The following is a 20,671-nucleotide window of genomic DNA, read 5'->3' as shown; positions in this document are numbered from 1 at the left end:
TTCTATTTTTGTTTCATCAGACCAGAGGATATTTCTCCAAAAAGTATGATCTTTGTCCCCATGTACAGTTGCAAACCGTAGTCTGGCTTTGTTATGGTGGTTTTTGAATAGTGGCTTCTTCCTTGCTGAGTGGCCTTTCACGTTATGTTGGTATAGGACTCGTTTTACTGTGGATATAGATAGTTTTGTACCTGTATCTTCCAGCATCTTCACAAGTTTCTTTGCTGTTGTTCTGGGATTGATTTGCACTTTTCACACCAAAGTACGTTCATCTCTAGGAGACTACGTCCCTTTCCTGGGCAGTATGATGGCTGCTTGGTCCCATGGTGTTTATACTTGCATACTATTGTTTGTACAGATGAATGTGGTACCTTCAGACATTTGGAAATTGCTCCCAAGGATGAACCACACTTGTGGAGGTCTACAATTTATTTTCCGAGGTCTTGGCTGATTTCTTTCACTTTTCCCATGATATCAAGCAAAGTGTCACTGAGCTTGAAGGTAGGCCTTGAAATACATCCACAGATACACCTCTATTAGACTCAAATGATGTCAATTAGCCTATCAGAAGCTCCTAAAGCCATGACATAATTTTCTGGAATTTTCCATATTTAAATGCACAGTCAACTTATTGTATGTAAACTTCTGACCTACTGAAATTGTGATACAGTGAATTATAATTGAAATAATCTGCCTGTAAACAATTGTTGGAAAAATTACTTGTGTCATGCACAAGGTAGATGTCCTAACAAGAAATTTGTGGAGTGGTTGAAAAACTAGTTTTAATGACTCCAACCTCAGTGTATGTAAACTTCCGACTTCAATTGTATGTGGACATCTACAAATACCTAGATGTCTAGTTAGACTGTAAACTAATCTAGAATTGGCTTCCCATTTCGCAACAAAGCCTCCTTCACTCATGATGCCAAACATACGCTCGTGAAACTAACTATCCTACTGATCCTTGACTTCGGCATTGTCATTTACAAAATTGCCTCCAACACTCTACTCAGCAAACTGACTGTAGTCTATCAAGGTGCCATCCCTTTTGTCACCAAAGCCCCATATTCTATCCACCACTGCTACCTGTATGCTCTCGTTGGCTGGCCCTCACTACATATTCGTTGCCAAACCCACTGGCTCCAGGTCATTTGTAAGTCTATGCTAGGTAAAGCACCGCCTTATCTCAGCTCACTGGTCACCATAGCAACACCCACCCGTAGCATGCGCTCCCCCAAAGCTAACACTTCCTTTTGCCGCCTTCCAGTTCTCTGCTGCCAATGACTGGAACGGATTGCAAAAATCACTGAAGCTGGAGTCTTATATCTCCCTCTCTAACTTTAAGCATCAGCTGTCGGAGCAGCTTACTGATTACTGTACCTGTACACGGCCAATCTGTAAATCGTCCACCCAACTACCTCATCCCCATATTGTTATTTATCCTCTTGCTCCTTTTCACCCCAGTATTTCTACTTCTACATCATCATCTGCATATCTATCACTCCAGTGTTAATGCTAAATTGTAATTATTTCACCTCCATGGCCTATTTATTGCCGTACCTCCCCAATCTTCTACATTTGCACACACTGTACATAGATTTTTCTTTTGTGTTATTTACTGTACGTTTGTTTATGTGTAAATCTGTGCTGTTTGTGTCGCACTGCTTTGCTTGGCCAGGTCGCAGTTGTAATTGAGAACATGTTCTCAACTGGCTTACCTGGTTACATAAAGGTGATTAAAATAAAATTCAATTATTGCACCCACACTGATCGAACTTGGTTCTATTTGTGATGCTTGATGCGCTGCAAGTTCCGCCTCTCCCATCTCCTCAAATCAAATTAGCGAGCCTATAACTGACTGATCAGTTCTTTTTCTCTTATTGTGACCTCCCTCTTCACGGTTAGCATTGAGCACTTCTCTTCATCTTTTTGGATCTTCTCCAAGGTCCATTGTCAGAGGAACTTCTACATTCACAGGAGGTTTCAGAGTTGGATGAGTGGTGAGGAAGCAATCCTTACATTCACCAAAAGCACATAGCTTCGATTTCGGGTCACACATACTTGAGTCGACCATGTCCTCAAGGTTTTTGGTGGACTGAAGGCCAAGGCTGTGAAGAGAATTTGCCATAAACTGTAAATTATCATGGGTTTTGCACTGACAAGTTTCACGATCAGTGTCATTGGGCGTAACAGTAGCAGAAGGAGGTATAGGACAACTGACCTAGTTCCTCAGACTGGAATTTCATGTGCAGATTTTCATTGTGGTGGTCGTGTGGTGGTTTGTTTGCATCATCACGGAGGAAGAAATCCTTAACTTTTGATTTCTGTTTCTGTTCTGCTTCCTTTCCTTCCTCGTCAAAAAAGAGCAAAGGTCCCCTTCCAACTTCACGCTCCTATTTGAAAAGCCCAACACTGTCTGGGCATACTTCTGAAGTTAATACTTCTTCAGTATATTCACAGAGGTCACTTTTGTAATGTTTTGCTTGTTCTTCTGTTTCCTTGCATTTCTGTATTTTGTTTTGACATCTTTAATGAGAGATGTGTGAAAGAGAAGAGCCCTCTTGATACGTTATGTCACATTCTGATGTCTCAGCAATGCTTTGACTGTTGAACGAGGCGATACAGATGCCTGTTCTCCCCTAGTCCTTGCATACCTCTTCCTGAATTTTTCCTTTTTCTCCTCTCCTTTGTAAAATCTCTTTTTGGAGTCTACTGTGTTTTTCTTTCTTTCTTCTAATGCGTTCCACTTGCTGGAGTTGCCTAAAACACATTAAATGAATGGTTAGGATTATAGAGGTAGAGTCAGAGATAAAGGTAAGGATTTCTTAGTAGATCGGGATTAGGGTTATGGGTTGTGGTTAGGGATTATGGTTAGAGTTAGTAGAAAGTTTAGCAACTAATAATCTTAAATGCCTTATTTTAAGCATATTCTAACCTTGAAGGCCCAGGCTGATTTTCAGGAGTTGGGGGGGGGGGGGGGGGGGGTGTTTGGGACTGCAGTATCGCACTAGCCTTGGCCCTGGCTCTGAGTATCCTTTTGGAATCTCTCCATTTCTTCCTTTCTGCACTCTGTCACTGACTTCAGCTATTGTCTTCTTCTTCCCTGTCTCCTCCATTTCTCTAAATACTATCTCCTTCTTTCTGGGTCAGCATTACATCATTCTCTGTATTGCCGCTGTCTTTCAGCTGCACTAAGAGGAGGTGCCATTCCTTCAGAAAGACCTGATTCAATTGATATTTACTTATTCTTAAAATACTATACATGCTAAATATACTGTAAATATGTAATACAATTTATGAACAAAAACACATATTTTGCAACACACTACTGCAAGATATCCATTTATCCACCCTATTGAGTGTATGTCCACCCTGTTACGTGTACATGGATAACAGGGTTTACGATAATAGGGTGGACATTTTGAGCTACAATTAGCTCCAAGTGATCGTGATGAAGCTAGGATAATGGCTGCCACTTGAAAAGGAATTTGCATTGTTTGACAAATATATTTTGAAATTATGGAATTCAATGAACGCCTTTTTGTGTTTTTGCTTAACAGGGTGGACATGTTATGCTTTCTCACATCACATCACCGACATATAATGATGAAAATGTAATACTCACCAGGTTCACCACAGTTGTTTTCCCGCCAAGGAAGTGAACCCTTCCGTATAAAGCCTAACACTAGGCAGCAAGATGCAGCCACTGGTCAACGAGTACTTCCACGCTGGGAAAGTCGAATTGCAGAAGCATCTCAAATATTTTTATCTCCCTAACTAAAGCAGTTTATAGTTGTGTGTGTGTGTGTGTGTGTGTGTGTGTGTGTGTGTGTGTGTGTGTGTGTGTGTGTGTGTGTGTGTGTGTGTGTGTGTGTGAACAAAAACCTTGTGATAGGACAAAAAACAATTAGGGTGGAGGATTTTTAAATATTTGATCAGTAGCTGTAATATTATTGCTCAATATAGCAGTAACTCCGTTATATTTCTCGTCACCGCAAAAAGTAATATTATTACTGTAACGCATTACCCTGAACACTGGTCACACAAACCACCATTGAGTCACCTGCTACATTCTACCCTTCCACTGGCATACTGTTTTGTTCAGCTCATAACTGTTTACTTTCTCTTTCAGTCATCTGGTGGTCAACACAAGTGTGAAAACAGTCTGGAGAACATTCTCTCTGTCTCTCGCTGTCTCTACCCTCCCCCCCGACCAAATCTGAACCAATCATAGACGCTATGTTTCACAAATTGGGGGAGTACAGTAAAGTTAAAAGATTTTGAGTACGGTTCAGCACAGTACTTTATATATTCAGTAGCGCTATACAATTTTTTTTATAACCATCATTATGCATTTCTGTGTAGCACAGATCAGGGACTAATGATGACATGCCATTATTGCAGTTCTGTTCCTGGGTATAAATCTACTTCACTTACTGTAGTTCATCACCAAAATAGATTTTCTTAAACCCAAGGTGTCATTATAATAGCTGACATCCCATTCTTTCTGCAGACATATTTGAATCTTAATTCTGAGCAGATTTTCAATTGTTTTTTTGAAACCATGGTCACATAAAAAACGGAGGGAGATTTGACAAATTTCAGTTACTGTTCTTTGCGTAAATGTGTTTTTGTAAAATGGTCAGTCTAAATTGTGAAAAGTGTTCATTTAGCATAGAGTTGTATGGTTTGTTAAACTTTGAAATAAATCGTTTTTGTATGGCATATATTTTAATGTGAAAAATCTGAAAAAATGTACAATTCCTATACACCATTTTCATTTGGAACCAGGAGTAAAAATATGTGTAGCATGCATCAAAGGTTTTATTGTATAGCCCATGACTACTCAAATACTATTTGGGAAGGTCCGGTCACACAAATGCCCTAGGTTGCAAAAGTCCAGGTGGATTTGCCATTTAATGGCGTAGGAACAAACCCCTACCTCACAACCCATGAAACCTCAAACTGTTCACACCCCTCTTGGCAGATACATTTTTTTAAAGCTAATTTTTTGCAATTCTACACATTTTGCCATGGGGCATAGAGATTATTTTGTCTTTTTAAGATGAATTTTCTGCAGTTCATGACCTGTCTTATGTGTTTATATGATAGCTAAGTATCTCAAAAAAGTCAGTGGGGGCTCCCTGGGGGTTGAGGCCTCAAGGCACGTAATCATGCCATGATAACTAGTCTACAAGCGTTCAATATGTTAGCCTAACTTACCTACCTAGCTAATATGTTGATCAACTGGACATTTCTGACAGGTTATAAATAGCTATTGGAGGTCTCAGTTAATGACATAACAGGAAAACTGCCCATACTCTCAACAGCATTAAGTTGAAATCCCGACTGACTTGAAACTAATCAAATCACAAAAGAGGTTAGGCCTGTATGCTCCTCTCTGTGACAGCAGTAATTTGTCACTTTAAATGTGTGTAACAATACCTGGGTCAAACAATTATTTGGTTTGGGGAAATAACTTAAATGTAATGTAAATGTAATGATGATTTGACTGTTTTTCTCTGTAGTGATTTGTGCGTGTACTTAAAAAAGGTATATTCAAGATCATGTTTTTGCTGTCATGAAACACTTTGATCCGGATTGTGAACTTCATCCTCTTTTCTATCGACAGAAACATGTCCCCTGCACCAGAATCTCCTCTGGGGTACATCCCACCAGACGGGGGCTGGGGCTGGGTCGTGGTGTTTGGGGCCTTCATCTCCATTGGCTTCTCGTATGCCTTCCCCAAAGCCCTCACAGTCTTCTTCAAAGACATCCAGCTGATCTTCGGTGCCTCCTACAGCCAGATAGCATGGATCTCCTCCATTATGCTGGCAGCCATGTATGCCGGTGGTGAGTAGGCATTCATGAAATCAAGCAGCTCTGAGCCAGCATCAAGTCACATGAGGACCACAATGCACAGATTGTATTAACGGATGCATGTCTTGTATGGAGCTTTGCCGTTGCTTGTTTTTTTTCATCCCCAAATTGTAGGCCTGTGTCTTGCATGTGACCGCTGAGTGTAATAGCTGGAACTAATCAAGAAGAATGAGTACTACTGTGTTCAAATGACTATGACAGCCTAAGAAGTGAAGTCTTTGTGCAGTCATCAGACTCTTCTCTAAAGTTAGATGCTATTATCCCTGAATAATACATAGATGTTTGTAGTTTATTTAGTAAGTCTACTAGTTGAAGAAAATACAGTAGTAGGCTATTTGAGATGAAAGCCAAGCAATTCCAACCGACTTTATCATGCTGATAGAGTAAGCAGAGAATAAGAAGCTTGCTGTCTTACTTAACTCTAATGAGCTTTCACAAAGCAACCTCTCATTTTGGAAACCCGTAAATATATTGAATTAAAGAAACTCGTTGACCAGTGGCTGCATCTTGCATCTAGTGTTAGGCTTTATATGGAAGGGTTTGGCATAGGTTAGTCATGTGATTTTTACACCTGACACAAATTTGTGTATTTAAACAAAGCCACTCTTTCACTTATGAATGGGGACGTGAGGCGGCAGGGGATTCACCCTGGGGAATGTTCAGTTGGCCAACATGAGTGTTGATCCAGGGCACACATATATAGTCTGTCAGTTGAAAATGCTGTTTTTTTGTTTTGTTTACCCTTGCTCTGTTTGCATGAGCATTTATATTTACAATTGTCAGTCTGTGCCGCAAGCCTTGATGGGACCTGGTGTGATGAATGGCCAACACGAGTGTTCCATGTCACAATAAGAAAAAACTACCGTCTTAGAAATCCCTGTTGTTACTCAACGCCTGGGCCTGAATTTATTAACGATTAGGCACCTTACATGACTCATTAGATGACACTGAGATATTATAATAGAATGATCCAATTGAAGTTTGAGATAAATCAATCAGTGGCTGCAAGGTTAAAAGATGACAGGGAGCCTGACTCACCTGCAGTCACCAGCACAGAGAATCCTGTGAAATATTCCTGCTCTCAGTGGCAGAGGCACATGGCTTTATCATATTGTCCTTGGCTCAGCTTTTGTAATGTCACCCAGTTGAAAAAAGACAGGGAAAATATATCAGTCATGGGTTCAGCACATTTGGGCCTCGCACCAAGTCCCTATGGGACAAACGTGACAGCATTTCAGGGGACCTATGACTTAGGGAGCCAGAGTGATAAAGTTATAATGGGAGAGAAAATTGTGATGTCTGGGATGCAACCCCAAAGTAACACAGGAACTGGGAGGATGTGATCTATGCAATACACACCACTAGTCCCTATCCTCACTGGGGTTTGCTAGGCTGGATGAATCTGTTCTAGCTAGGTCACTGCTCAGATTACATGTCTTTTTTTTTATCATCCAGAAATTATTGCGGTATGTTGTAGATTTGTACATGCACAAGTGTATTTTTTAAAATATCTATGCTGCCACTACTAAACATAGCATTTTTTAACAATGAAAAGAGGGAAATAAGACCTGATATGGTGTACTTCCGCTGGACCTGTGGGACGGGATGAGAAGCAGGGTTTGATTAAAAAACAAAGGGAAATAAAATGAGAATTTGATTTATTCTTTGAACCTGTGTAGCGTACAGCTGCTTTTACAAGAAGTATTACGTCAAGGTCATTGTCAGAATATACAGTGAATTCGGAAAGTATTCAGTCCCCTTGTCCTTTCCCACATTTTGTTACGTTACAGCCTTATTCTAAAATGGATTTAAAACTAAATGTCCCTCATCAATCTCCACACAATACCCTATAATGACAAAGGTAAAATAGGTTTTTAGAAATTTTTGCAAATTTATTAAAAATAAAAAATATACCTTATTTACAGAAGTATTCAGACCATTTGCTATGGCACTCGAAATTAAACTCAGGTGCATCCTGTTTCCATTGATCATCCTTGAGATGTTTCTACAAATGTGGTAAATTCAATTGATTGGTCATGATATGAAAAGGCACACACCTGTTTTATATAAGTGCCCACCATTGACAGTACATGTCAGAACAAAAACCAAGCCATGAGGTCGAAGGAATTGTCTGTAGAGCTCTGAGATAGGATTGTGTAGAGGCACAGATCTGGGGAAGGGTACCAAAACATTTCTGCAGCATATGAGGTCCCCAAGAACAGTGGCCTCCATCATTCTTAAATGAAAGAAGTTTTGAACCACCAAGATTTCCTAGAGAGCTGACCAAGAACCCGATGGTCACTCTAACAGAGCTCCAGAGTTCTGTTAGAGAACCTCTGTGGAGATGGGAGAACCTTCCAGAAGGACAACCATCTCTGCAACACTCGACCAATCCGGCCTTTATTGTAGAGTGGCCAGACTGAAGCCCCTCCTCTATAAAAGGCATATGACAGCCCGCTTGGAGTTTACCAAAATGCACCTAAAGGACTCTCACCATGAGAAACAAGATTATCTGGTCTGAATTTGGCTTGAATGCCAAGTGTCACGTCTGGAGGAAACCTGGCACCATCCTTACAGTGAAGCATGGTGGTGGCAGCATCAGGCTGCGGGAATGTTTTTTCATTTTTTTTAAATGACATTTTAGTTGTTTTTTTGCATAAATCACGAGCTATGTAAGTAAACAACAATTATTTAAAATGTGTTTTTTAACACATGTAATCAATTTTGGAGAATGGATTCAGAGTGGTAAAAATAACACCATTATTTTATTCAGATTAATCATCAGTCGTAAACTTGCGATTGAAATAGCCGCTGTCTGCCAAACTAATCCGCTTATTTTTTTACTAGGAATTTTCAATTATCACCCACCCTCCTTGCAGATTGTCATTCTAGCACTGACTAGAAAGGCAGCATGTTGAGATTTCAATAATCGTGGCAGCCTACATATTTTCTTGATTGATGCTCCCTCCTTTTATTTTATTTAATGAATTGCGGGGAATGATTTAGCGTTGTGTGATGCTAAAGGACTGTTCTACGTGTTCTCTGTGGCAGGGTTATGAATGAAGGATAAAGAGAGACCGAAATATAGAAGGCTCTTTAATTACTGATTGATCACTCACACTAGCTGTTTTTGCGGGAACATTGTCAGGAGAAATGCTCATGAGTCACTGGCTTGCTTTGCTTATGTAGATAAGATAACTATTTAGAACATCAGTTACCTCTTCAAGCCCTTTTAAACATGAGTTCCTATGTATGGATATTTGACCGGCAGTGCGTTAGGGGTAATGAATAGGGATGAAGGGTTAGGTTTTGGTAGAGATCTACCGGTCGGGTGTCAACTGCCTATCCATGAACCTAAGACTGACACTTTCTCTCCCCTTCTCCTCTCTACTCTCTTACTCTTTTCCTTTGCAGGACCTATCAGCAGTATTCTGGTGAATCGCTATGGAAGCCGGCCTGTGGTCATAGCTGGTGGAGTGATGTGTGGCGTTGCTATGGTAACTGCTTCTTTCGGCAATACCATTACGCATTTGTACATATGCGTAGGAATCATTGGAGGTACCCACTCATTTCATACATTTGATTGACGTGGCTTGTTTTGTGATTTTATGTTTATGTGTGCGCCAAATCATACTCAACAGTAACAAAAATCTATTGTTTTTAATTGAAGGAAAGTTGACAACTATTTCTGTAGGCCTAATCCAAAAGTTTACTTTATGCTCTAAATGTGTGAACCTAAATAATTCTAATTGTGGTCCTATTGAAGATAATGTAGTTGATTAATTATACCTAAAACACAACGTTAGATATAAGGGTTCAGGAAAGACATCTGGGACGATGTGTTGTGTAAATGAACCAGTCTCGACACGGGCTTAAATTTTACCCTGCCGATAGACCAGCCCTCCCCCAGCCCTCAACCAGCCCTGGCGGTGCTCCTATGGGGCTACACATACTCTCTGGGTGGCCCTGGTCTCCCTGGCTGGGCTGGCGTGCTGTCTGTCTGGGTTCAGGCCGGGGAGTCTCAGCCTCTGGGTTGTGTCCGGTGCACTGGAGTGGGGAGGGGGGGGGGGGGGCCAGCGCAGGTGTAATTAGAATGGTGCCATTCTGGTTCCAGGAGAGCACTGTTTACCAGGGCTCCCTGTTCTCTCCCACAGGCTACCGTCCAGGCCCCCACATGGCAGTGGCTGCCAAACGCCACCCAGCGAGACTCATTAACCAGCCACTGAGCTGCAGGCCTGGAGGATTAATAGAGGGAGGAGGGATTTGTGTTGTGTTCTATCCTCTCCTCTTTGCCCTGGCCCACTGAGACACACTAAGACACACATCCCTCTCTCACATACACGTACAGTGCCTTCAGAAAGTATTTACACCCTATTGACTTTTTCAAAATGTTGTTGTGTTGCAGCCTGAATTTTAATTATTTTAAATTGAGATTTTGTGTCACTGGCGTACACACAATACCCCATAATGTTAAAGTGGAATTATGTTTTTATAAATGTTTACAAATGACAAAAATTTAAAGCTGAAATGTCTTGAGTCAATAAGTATTCAACCCCTTTGTTATGGCAAGCCTAAATAAGTTCAGGAGTAAACATTTGCTGAACAAGTCACAAAATAAGTTGCATTGACCAATTCTGTGTGCAATAATAGTGTTTAACATTATTTTTGAATGACTACCTCATCTCTGTACCCCACACATACAAAGTGAAGTTATTCATTACACTTTGGATGGTAAATCAATACACCCAGTCACTACAAAGATACAGGCGTCCTTCCTAAATCAGTTGCCGGAGAGGAACGAAACCTCTCAGGGATTTCACCATGAGGCCAATGATGACTTTAAAACAGTTACAGAGTTTAATGGCTGTGATAGGAGAAAACTGAGGAAGGATCAACAACACTGTAGTTACTCAAGAATACTAAACTAAATGACAGTGAACAGAAGGAAGCCTGCACATAATACAAATATTCCAAAACATCCTTCCTGTTTGCAATAAGGCACTAAAGTAAAACTACAAAGAATGTGGCAAAGAAATGAACTTTTTGTCCAGAATACAAAGTGCTGTGTTTGGGGAAAATCCAACACTTCACTGAGTACCACTCTTCATATTTTCAAGCATTGTGGTGGCTACATCATGTTATGGGTATGCTTGTCATCAGCAAGGACTAGGGTGTTTTTTTAGGATACAAAAAAAAGGAAATAGAGCTTAACACTGGCAAGAGGAAATCCTGGTTCAGTCTGCTTTCCAACAGACACTGGGAGACACTCACCTTTCAGCAGGACAATAACCTAAAAACACAAGATCAAATTTACACTGGAGTTGCTTACCAAGATTATTATTATTATATATTGTTTTACCTAAATTTAACCAGGAAGGGCTCATTGAGATTTGAAATCTCCCTTTCAAGAGTGTCCTGGCCAAGATAGGCAGCACCAAGTCATTACCCCATTACAGACTGACAACGTGAAAAACTACACGTAATTTAGTAAAAACCATAGAAATCACAGAAGTGTAACGAAATCATAAAACAGCAAATTAAAAACATTGACAGGTCAAGTTTAAAACTATTTTGTAAGGAGTTCCAAGCCGATGGTGCAGAGTACATAAAAGCCCTTTTACCAAATTCAGTTTGGACATTTGGAACAGTTAGCAGGATAAAGTCTTGTGAACGAAGAGAGTACCCACCACATTTCTGAAGAATAAAAATGCCCAAAGAAAATGGTAATAAACCCAAAATGGCTTTGTAAATACAAGTATACCAGTGACTGAGCATACGAGTGACTAAAGAAGGCCAGCCAACCCTGGTATATAAGGTGCAGTGGTGTATAAGGGGTTTTGCAGTTTTAAAATACATCTCAATGCTCCATCATGAAGGGTGTCAATTGATCTCAAACACTGAGCGGAAGCATTCATATATAACATAGCACTATTGAATGTTCCTGAATGGCCTAGTTACAGTTTTCACTTAAATCTGCTTAAAAATCTATGGCAAGACTGGAAAATGTCTGTCTAGCAATGATCAGCAACCAACTTGACAGAGCTTAAAGATTAAAAACAATAATAATGTGCAAATATTGTTCAATCCAGGTGTGCAAAGCTCTTACACAGAAGTACTCACAGCTGTAATTGCTGTCAATGGTGATTCTAACATGTTTTGACTCAGGGGTGTGAATACTTATGTCAATTATATATTATTTCTGTATGCAACAACTAGTTAAGTTGAAGAGATGTCCTCCCTCTGTACCATCTCAGAGACAAATAACACATACAAGGAGTATTTATTTCTAATCATTGTGCTTTAAAGAGCATCCCAGTTCAATCAAGTTGAGACAGAGATAATTGTTGACCAAAACTCTTAAAACAATGAAGATGAAAACGAATCAAAATCCCCTGTGGAGCTGGGATATCTACCTTGCATTAAGTCTTGTGTTAGCATGTACTTTTCAATCAAGGAAGAATGAATACTGAGAACTATTTATATCTGTCAACTAAAACTAGACTTTGGAATTTGTGCAGCTCAGTGGGCATTGTTCAGTGGGGGATTGTGAGCAGCAGACATTTAGCAGTCGTTAGAATGATGGAATGGTTCAGTCGAGGTTGCTACCTGGAGCTCTTCATCTTAAAGTGGAGACTCATTTAGAGAATAAGATGCTCATTTACAGGCTGAAATGTTACTAAATTGGATTTTGGGGAAAGGAGGTGGTAGTGAATGAATTACCTGGAGTCTCTAATTTGCCATTAAAATGTAGAAAAAAAATCTGAAAATGTTCCAGCTTCCTCAAATGAGATTTTAGTTGGCAATGTGAAATGAGATGGAACCTTAATGTGCACAAAGTAGAATGGTCTTCATTTAATCCTGTAGTACCAGTCGTTTTAAATTGTATCCTCTGAAAATGTGACATGTGAACGTAACTACTCTCCTCTCTTGTATTTCCTGCAGGGTTTGGACTCTCCTTTAACCTCCAGCCGTCCCTCACAATCATTGGGAAGTACTTCCAGGTCAAGAGGCCATTAGCCAATGGGCTGGCCATGGCAGGAAGTCCAGTCTTCCTCTGTACATTAGCACCTATCAACCAGTTCCTGTTTAACCACTTTGGCTGGAGGGGCAGTTTCTTCATCCTGGGAGCTCTGCTGCTCAACTGCTGTGTTGCCGGCTCTCTCATGAGGCCCATTTGTCCAAAGCCAACTGGAGGCCAACTCACGCAGACAAACGGATTCCCGAAGAAACCTCCCACGGACCGGTCTGAGGCCCAGGTGAATGGACACAACACACAGCTTGAGAAAGGCTGTATGGAAAACTTCAACAAGTTTCTGGACCTCTCGCTCTTCAAGCACAGGGGCTTTCTGATCTACATCGTAGGGAACACAATGATGTTCTTCGGTTTCTTCGCCCCTGTAGTGTTCCTGGCCCCGTACGCCCGGAGCCATGGCTTTGATGAGTACTCCTCCGCCTTCCTCCTCTCCATCATGGGCTTCGTGGACATGTTTGCCAGGCCGGGGACTGGGCTGATAGCTAACACTAAGTGGATCAGGCCCAGGATCCAGTACTTCTTCAGCTTTGCCATCATTTATAATGGTATGTGCCACCTGTTGTGCCCCTTGGCCAGTGGGTACTGGGGGCTGGCGGCCTACTCAGTGTTCTTTGGTATAGCGTTTGGCATGGTGTGTGCCCTGCTGTTTGAGACACTCATGGACCTGGTGGGGCCTCAGCGGTTCTCCAGTGCAGTGGGACTGGCCACCATCATAGAGTGCGGCCCCGTGCTCCTGGGACCACCTATAGGAGGTAAGCCTACACACTGAACACAGCCCACAGTCCCCCTCCTTCTCCAGAGCCAATACACATACAGATCATAGACAGCTAACGGCTTTAGCCAACAGAACCTATTGACAAAAGGACAAGCACTATTTTACTCGAGTCACCACTCTCCCTCCAGTTCTTCTAAGATCACCTCTCCATCGTCGTTCAGTACATGGCATTCAGTACTATCCCAGTATTACACATGCACTTGAGAGAAGGAGGAGTCCTACTTTAGAAGACGTTAGGTTAAAAAATAAAAAAGAATTTATTTGAAGCAGAAAAAGCAGGCAGTCGGTTGTTGCTCTCTTTCTCACTCTGCTCCTCTGTCACGGCCTGTATGGTGGTGGAGTGGAGCCCAACTTCTTTCCAGGGTGTCATTATTGTAAGACATTCCAGTAGAATTGGATTATCATCGGTGAGCAGGGCGGCCTGGAGCGCACGGCCCTCCTAGAGAAAAGCAGTAATTGGTCACGGTTATTTACTGTTGTAAATAAGCCGCGCCGCTCCGGCTTTCAGGGCACGCCCGCTAGAGGATTCATCCTCCACGCAAATTATGGAACATTTTTCGGAGCTAAGAAGCCGTAAGGGTAATGACGGTCTCTCTGCGACTCTTTCGCTGTCTATTTTCCCTTCTCTCTTTCCCAGGTCCCCTCGGCCTAGAGTACAAGGCCATTAGACCTCTACTATCACTGGCTGCAAACAAAAGCTTGGAGAGTTAGTTATTGGCGTTACAGAAACATTTGACCATTGCAGTGTTCCCAACTTAATTTGATTAGCTGACGATACGTTCATGGAAGATTAAAGATACACTGTAAGTGGTTAACCCCAAATCCTAATTAGCAAAAGCACAATCTAGTAGACTTTACTATTAAAACAATGTCATAGATCTCTCTCTGGTTCTAAGGTTTCAGAGGAGACATTTCCACATAATAGCTTACTACTGATTAGGCATCATTGTGTAAGATTATTCTGACAGGACCATTTGCTTTCATGCTTTTTTTTGTGTGTTATCAAAAAGGGATAGTTCTCCCCCCATATTTCCCTGAAATTGCCAGGGATAACACAACTTTTCAAAATGTAATCTTCTACAGTCAACCTTGATGTTATTTAGCACAGAGGAGAACTAATAATGTTACCATTCTCTGCTCAGCCCAAACTGTTAAATAACACATTTTCATGGAAATCAACTTGCTTATGGTCTTTGTGCTTCATAATAATACATAATACAAATGTTCTCCTGGAGATAATCTCATTTCAGTCTCTGAAATGGTAGAACACACTTCTCTTCCCCAGACAAACTGGTGTTCTGCCTAGTCCATAGAGATCCTATGGTCTTGTCTGTCAGGTAGGTAGGATCCTTTTGTAGTCATTCCTATGCTTCTCTCTCATCTGCAGAGTTGTAAGGAGGTGTAAATGTATAGCCCTCCTGGTTGTATTGAGCGATCCCGTTCTGAGGTGCTCGTTTAATGGAGGCAAATGCATCTCTCTGCATGTTGAGCATTCTTCTCCAGAGAGTCTTTACGTTTCCCATTACAAGTCTCCTCGTTACGGCCAGCCTCGTTGTGCTGCGCCGTGCCTCTGCCCTAACCTGGGGGTCAGCCTAATTAGGAGGAAGTGATGTAATTGGTGTAATTATCCTTTTGCTTTCGTGTTTAATGGAATCTCAGTTCAGACCTCACTTCACTCATCAGACTCCCGTAACTTGGAAGCCATGAATATGCATTTAGAAAAGAGGTGACTACGCCAGATGGACTTAGTTACCGTTCAGCCAATCAAGGGCTGCCTTAATTAGGGTGACGGTTATCTGCATATGCCCACAGGACAGAACACCCTCAATCAGACCATGGCCCTGATGCTGATTTACACTGGACCATGGGCAAAGTGACCCATCCCCTCCCTTTATACTGGACCATGGGCAAAGTGACCCATCCCCTCCCTTTATACAGAACCATGGGCAAAGTGACCCCCCCCCCCCACACACACACGCATGAGAGAGAGAGATAAATGAATGGCCCCGTCCATATCAGCTTCATTGAAAATTGACTCATTAAGAACAGTCTTTTAATTGGTTTACCTAACCTGAAAACTGCCCCTCCATTTAACAACCTAACTTTGTGTTTATGTATAGTGGGTGTTTAGTGTTGTTGATTATGTCAGACTCGGTAATTGACCATTAGTAACTGAGTTTGCCAGACATTAGTCCATTACAGGTAAATACTCTTATAAAAGTTTGAAATGCAGAGGGCAATCAAAGGCAATGTCTCCTTGTACAAACACATGGAAGTTAGATTAGATACATAAAAAGTTTATGGATTTAAATCATGTTGTGGTGCTCAGCTGTAAAAACTTTCTAAATGTATTCACTGTGATTGAATTAGTCAATGACCATAAACTCCCCATACAATAGCTTGGGATAGTACAGCTTGGGATAGTACAGTTTGGGATAGTACAGCTTAGGATAGTACAGCTTGGGATAGTACAGTTTGGGATAGTACAGCTTGGGATAGTACAGCTTGGGATAGTACAGCTTGGGATAGTACAGTTTGGGATAGTACAGCTTGGGATAGTACAGTTTGGGATAGTACAGTTTGGGATAGTACAGCTTGGGATAGTACAGCTTGGGATAGTACAGCTTGGGATAGTACAGCTTGGGATAGTACAGTTTGGGATAGTACAGCTTGGGATAGTACAGCTTGGGATAGTATAGCTTGGGATAGTACAGCTTGGGATAGTACAGCTTGGGATAGTACAGCTTGGGATAGTATAGCTTGGGATAGTACAGCTTGGGATAGTACAGTTTGGGATAGTACAGTTTGGGATAGTACAGCTTGGGATAGTACAGCTTGGGATAGTACAGCTTGGGATAGTACAGTTTGGGATAGTACAGCTTGGGATAGTACACCGTTGTCACAGATGATCTTCACCTTCGTTAATCAATTTAGCAGATCCGACAAACATCTGACATGCATAACCCTGCAGAGTGTTATACAGTATACACAGGCGGAGGGGTGGACAGACAGATAATTAGATACACCCTGTGGAGGCTGAGTGAGATGGGGAGGACTGCAGAACGATCCAGGGGAGGATGGAGGCTCAAAAAGCTTATGGTTCCAATCTGATATAAACTACATTTGTCACTTTTTTCCCTCTGAAGCGGGCTAGTTTTTGATCGTTTTCAGAATGGGCATGGCCACACTCCTGATTCGTTCTTGTGCAGCAGACAAAATTGCCTTCCCAGAGAGCAGTGTGGAGCGTGGCCAGGTGTAATGGCTCCATGTTATTTCCTGCATGTCTCCAGTAGGATCGTCCTATCTTCTTCTCTACAGAACAGAGTTTGAAAAGCACATTAAACCATACCCATGTTACACCTCCTGATTCACCTCGTGGAGCGAGATGGGGAAAGGCTTCCCTAAACCCATAACAACCTGTTGATGGAAAGATACTATAAGCAGGGGGGATTTTTGTGGCGATCTTGTCTAACTATACTTTCTATAAGTGAACTTTTGATCGGAAAAAGGGAACAGAGACTTTGTTTAACCTCCCGTATCATTTCTGCTCCCCTGCAGGAGCCTTGGTGGACACCTTTGGTGACTACAAATACCTGTACCTCATGTGTGGAGCGGTGATGGTGTTCGCAGGACTCTTCCTCTTTGTTATGAACGTCTACAACTACAGGATGCTGGAGCGGGAGAGGAGGCAGGAGGAGGGACAGGTGAAGGAGGGCTGTGAGAACCAGGAGCAGGGTATGTGGCTGTGTGAGAGGGGAGAGGCTTCCTCGGAGGAAAGAGCAGAAGAGCCTGAGTCTACGAAGGAACAAGACACCCAGGGAGACTGAAACATGCTATCCATCACAACAGTGTATACAAGCACACTATATTGATTTCAGTACATCAATGTATAGGCCTATCTCATATCCCCTCCACCCACGCACACACATCCTATTTGATTCTGTTTATGTTGGTTCCTGTTAATGTGTTAACTCTACTACTAACCTTGGTGGAGTACACTCCTGTAGCTGTTTCCCCATGCTGACAAAGGCTGTTTGGGGAGAACTACTTCTGGCTGTATGAGATCAAATAGCAGTGTAATCCTTTCCGGGAACGTTATTTATTTGAGCAGCCAGGTGTGCCACCCCCCCTGAGCAGTCCCAGCTAGTATCCAGTTTCTCGTGGTCAGGGACAACTCCAGGCTCTAATAATTCATTAGAAACAAAAAAATACCTAATAAATCAATGTAAAGTTACATCGAGTGTTACTCTGTGAATTATGACCATTAAATACATACTTGATATCAATGATGAAACTGTGAACAAACATTTGCAGTTGAGAGGTTTGTCACATCCATGACGAGGATGTAATATTTCAGCCTTGTGGTAGTCATGAACATTTTACTCTTCTGCCTGTATTGATGTTACAATGGGTGGATGAGGAATGCACTGTTACTGACATTATGATGTCATGTTATGCGTCTTGTTCAGGATCCATTTTTCACTTATATGACCAAAAGAAGTGTCTGCTTTAAAATGTTCCCAAACAGATCATATAATGAATGTAATGAACACGGATTCAGCTGTAATGAAGTTTACGATGACAATGTAATTCATGTCTAGGCTGTAGATTTGCATAAACTGTTTGTTTTCTTTTAAAGATGGATTTATTGTTTTAAGATGCTAACTGGAAGGACTGTATTTGAAGGACTGTATCCAAAGTTAATATGATTGGGTAGAATACTCAGCAATAAATGCCATCATTCCTATTCAGTATTTCAATAACAAAACAGCATATGAATTACAGTTCATCAGATGTAAAGTATACAACTCTGAATACTTTCATTCGTAACTCTTGACATTTAGCTTAAATAAATATTGTAATGGATAATATTGTTTCTTGTAGTTTTACCACTACAATTCAGCTAAGACAAAAGCATGTCTGTAAAAAAATGTTGCTGCATATTAACAGCAGGAGAGAAAAATGACAGTCCAAGTGGCACAGAACTTGGTGTCAAAGCCAGATTTACCATGCAGCCATTAATGTTTGTAGCTGTGGCCAATTTTTCACACCAATTAGAAAGATGTGTAACAAGTTTGAAAATGTCAGCGCTAAGGGCATGACTAGCTAATGAAGCAAGGCCCGGATGTTCCACACTAGCGCACTGAGCCGCATGAAGTCTCTGACACGCTCAGCAAATCACTAAGCCAATAAATTAGAACCCGCACACTCACCAGCCCACAGCCCAGCCCAAGGTCCTGGGACATGGCAAGGTGGGGGATGCCCCAGAGACAAGGGGATAGTCGCTGAGTCTGACATTCTTTTTATTATAATATATTTCACCCCTCCACGCTGTTGACCCCCTACCCCAACCCTCATCTACCCCCTGTGTGTTCCCATAATGCCCCATGGTCATTGTCCTTCATGCTGTCTCTCAGAACAACTCTAGTCTCTGGTGGATCCACAGGGGTGGTTCAGTGACCAACGTTTCCATACAGGGTTGGTGGAAGACTTTTAGGGCATGCTGACATGTTTGTTGTCCCCTTTATTAGGTTTTATCTTCGCGGTGAAGGTATGACTGCATGATAATCGTGTTGTGAACTTGTGGTCCTTGAGAGGGAGCAATGTAGTGTACAAAACATTAGGAACACCTTCCTAATATTGAGTTGCACCCCCTTTTGTACTCAGAACAGCCTCAATTCGTTGGGCATGGACTGCAAGGTGTCAAAAGCGTTCCACAGGGATGCTGGCCCATGTTGACTTCAATGCTTCCCACAGTTGTGTCAAGTTGGCTGGATGTCCTTTGGCTGGTGGACCATTGTTGATACAGACAGGAAACTGTTGAGTGTGAAAGACCCAGCAGTGTTGCAGTTCATCACACACTCAAACCAGTGCGCCTGGCACCTACTACCATACCATGTTCAAAAGCATTTACAGTGCATTTGGGAAGTATTCAGACCCGTTGACTTTTTCTACATTCTGTTACGTTACAGCCTTATTCTAAAATGGATGAAATAGCCCCCCCCCCAAGCTACACACAATAACCCATAATGACAAAGGAAAAACAATTAGCAAAAAACAATATCACATTTACATAAGCATTCAGACCCTTTTCTTAGTACTTTATTGAAGCACCTTTGGCAGCGATTACAGCCCCGAATCTTCTTGGCTATGACGCTACAAGCTTGGCACACATGTATTTGGGGACTTTCTCCCATTCTTCTCTGCAGATCCTTTCAAGCTCCGGCAGGTTGGATGTGGAGCGTCATGGCACAGCTATTTTCAGGTCTCTCCAGAGATGTTAGATCGGGTTCAAGTCCGGGCTCTGCCTGGGCCACTCAAGGACATTCAGAGACTTGTCCCGAAGCCACTCCTGCTTTGTCTTTTCTGTGTGCTTAGGGTCTTTGTTCTGTTAGAAGGTGAACCTTCGCCCCAGTCTGAGGTCTTGAGCGCTATGGAGCAGGTTTTCATCAAAGATCTCTCTGTAATTTGCTCCGTTCATATTTCCCTTGATCCTGACTAGTCTCGCAGTAACTCCCGCAAAAGAAAAATCCCACAGCATCATGCTGCCACCACCATGCTTTCCCCCTTCTGACGACCAGGTGGCGAATCGCATCTCTGCATGTCTGGCAGACATATCAGTGTGGATGACGGATCATCACCTCAAGCTGAACCTCGGCAAGACGGAGCTGCTCTTCCTCCCGGGGAAGGACTGCCCGTTCCATGATCTCGCCATCACGGTTGACAACTCCATTGTGTCCTCGTCCCAGAGCGCTAAGAACCTTGGCGTGATCCTGGACAACACCCTGTCGTTCTCAAATAACATCAAGGCGGTGGCCCGTTCCTGTAGGTTCATGCTCTACAACATCCGCAGAGTACGACCCTGCCTCACACAGGAAGCGGCGCAGGTCCTAATCCAGGCACTTGTCATCTCCCGTCTGGATTACTGCAACTCGCTGTTGGCTGGGCTCCCTGCCTGTGCCATTAAACCCCTACAACTCATC

General features: G+C 42.2%; 1 protein-coding gene across 1 annotated transcript in view; it reads left to right on the top strand.

The window, feature by feature from the left end:
* LOC115138193 (monocarboxylate transporter 2-like) overlaps positions 1-18,557 on the top strand; it is a 31,523-nt gene extending 12,966 nt beyond the window's left edge. The window contains exons 2-5 of the mRNA XM_029674759.2: positions 5,633-5,853; positions 9,295-9,438; positions 12,823-13,665; positions 17,247-18,557. Coding sequence (XP_029530619.2) covers positions 5,633-5,853; positions 9,295-9,438; positions 12,823-13,665; positions 17,247-17,515 — 1,477 coding nt within the window. The 3' untranslated portion in view covers positions 17,516-18,557. The remainder of the gene's footprint in view (positions 1-5,632; positions 5,854-9,294; positions 9,439-12,822; positions 13,666-17,246) is intronic.
* The last annotated feature ends 2,114 nt before the right edge of the window (positions 18,558-20,671 follow it).

This window comes from Oncorhynchus nerka, linkage group LG2 (genome assembly GCF_034236695.1).
Source record: "Oncorhynchus nerka isolate Pitt River linkage group LG2, Oner_Uvic_2.0, whole genome shotgun sequence".
NCBI classification, from domain to species: Eukaryota; Metazoa; Chordata; class Actinopteri; order Salmoniformes; family Salmonidae; genus Oncorhynchus; species Oncorhynchus nerka.
This window is presented reverse-complemented; position numbering and strand designations above follow the sequence as displayed.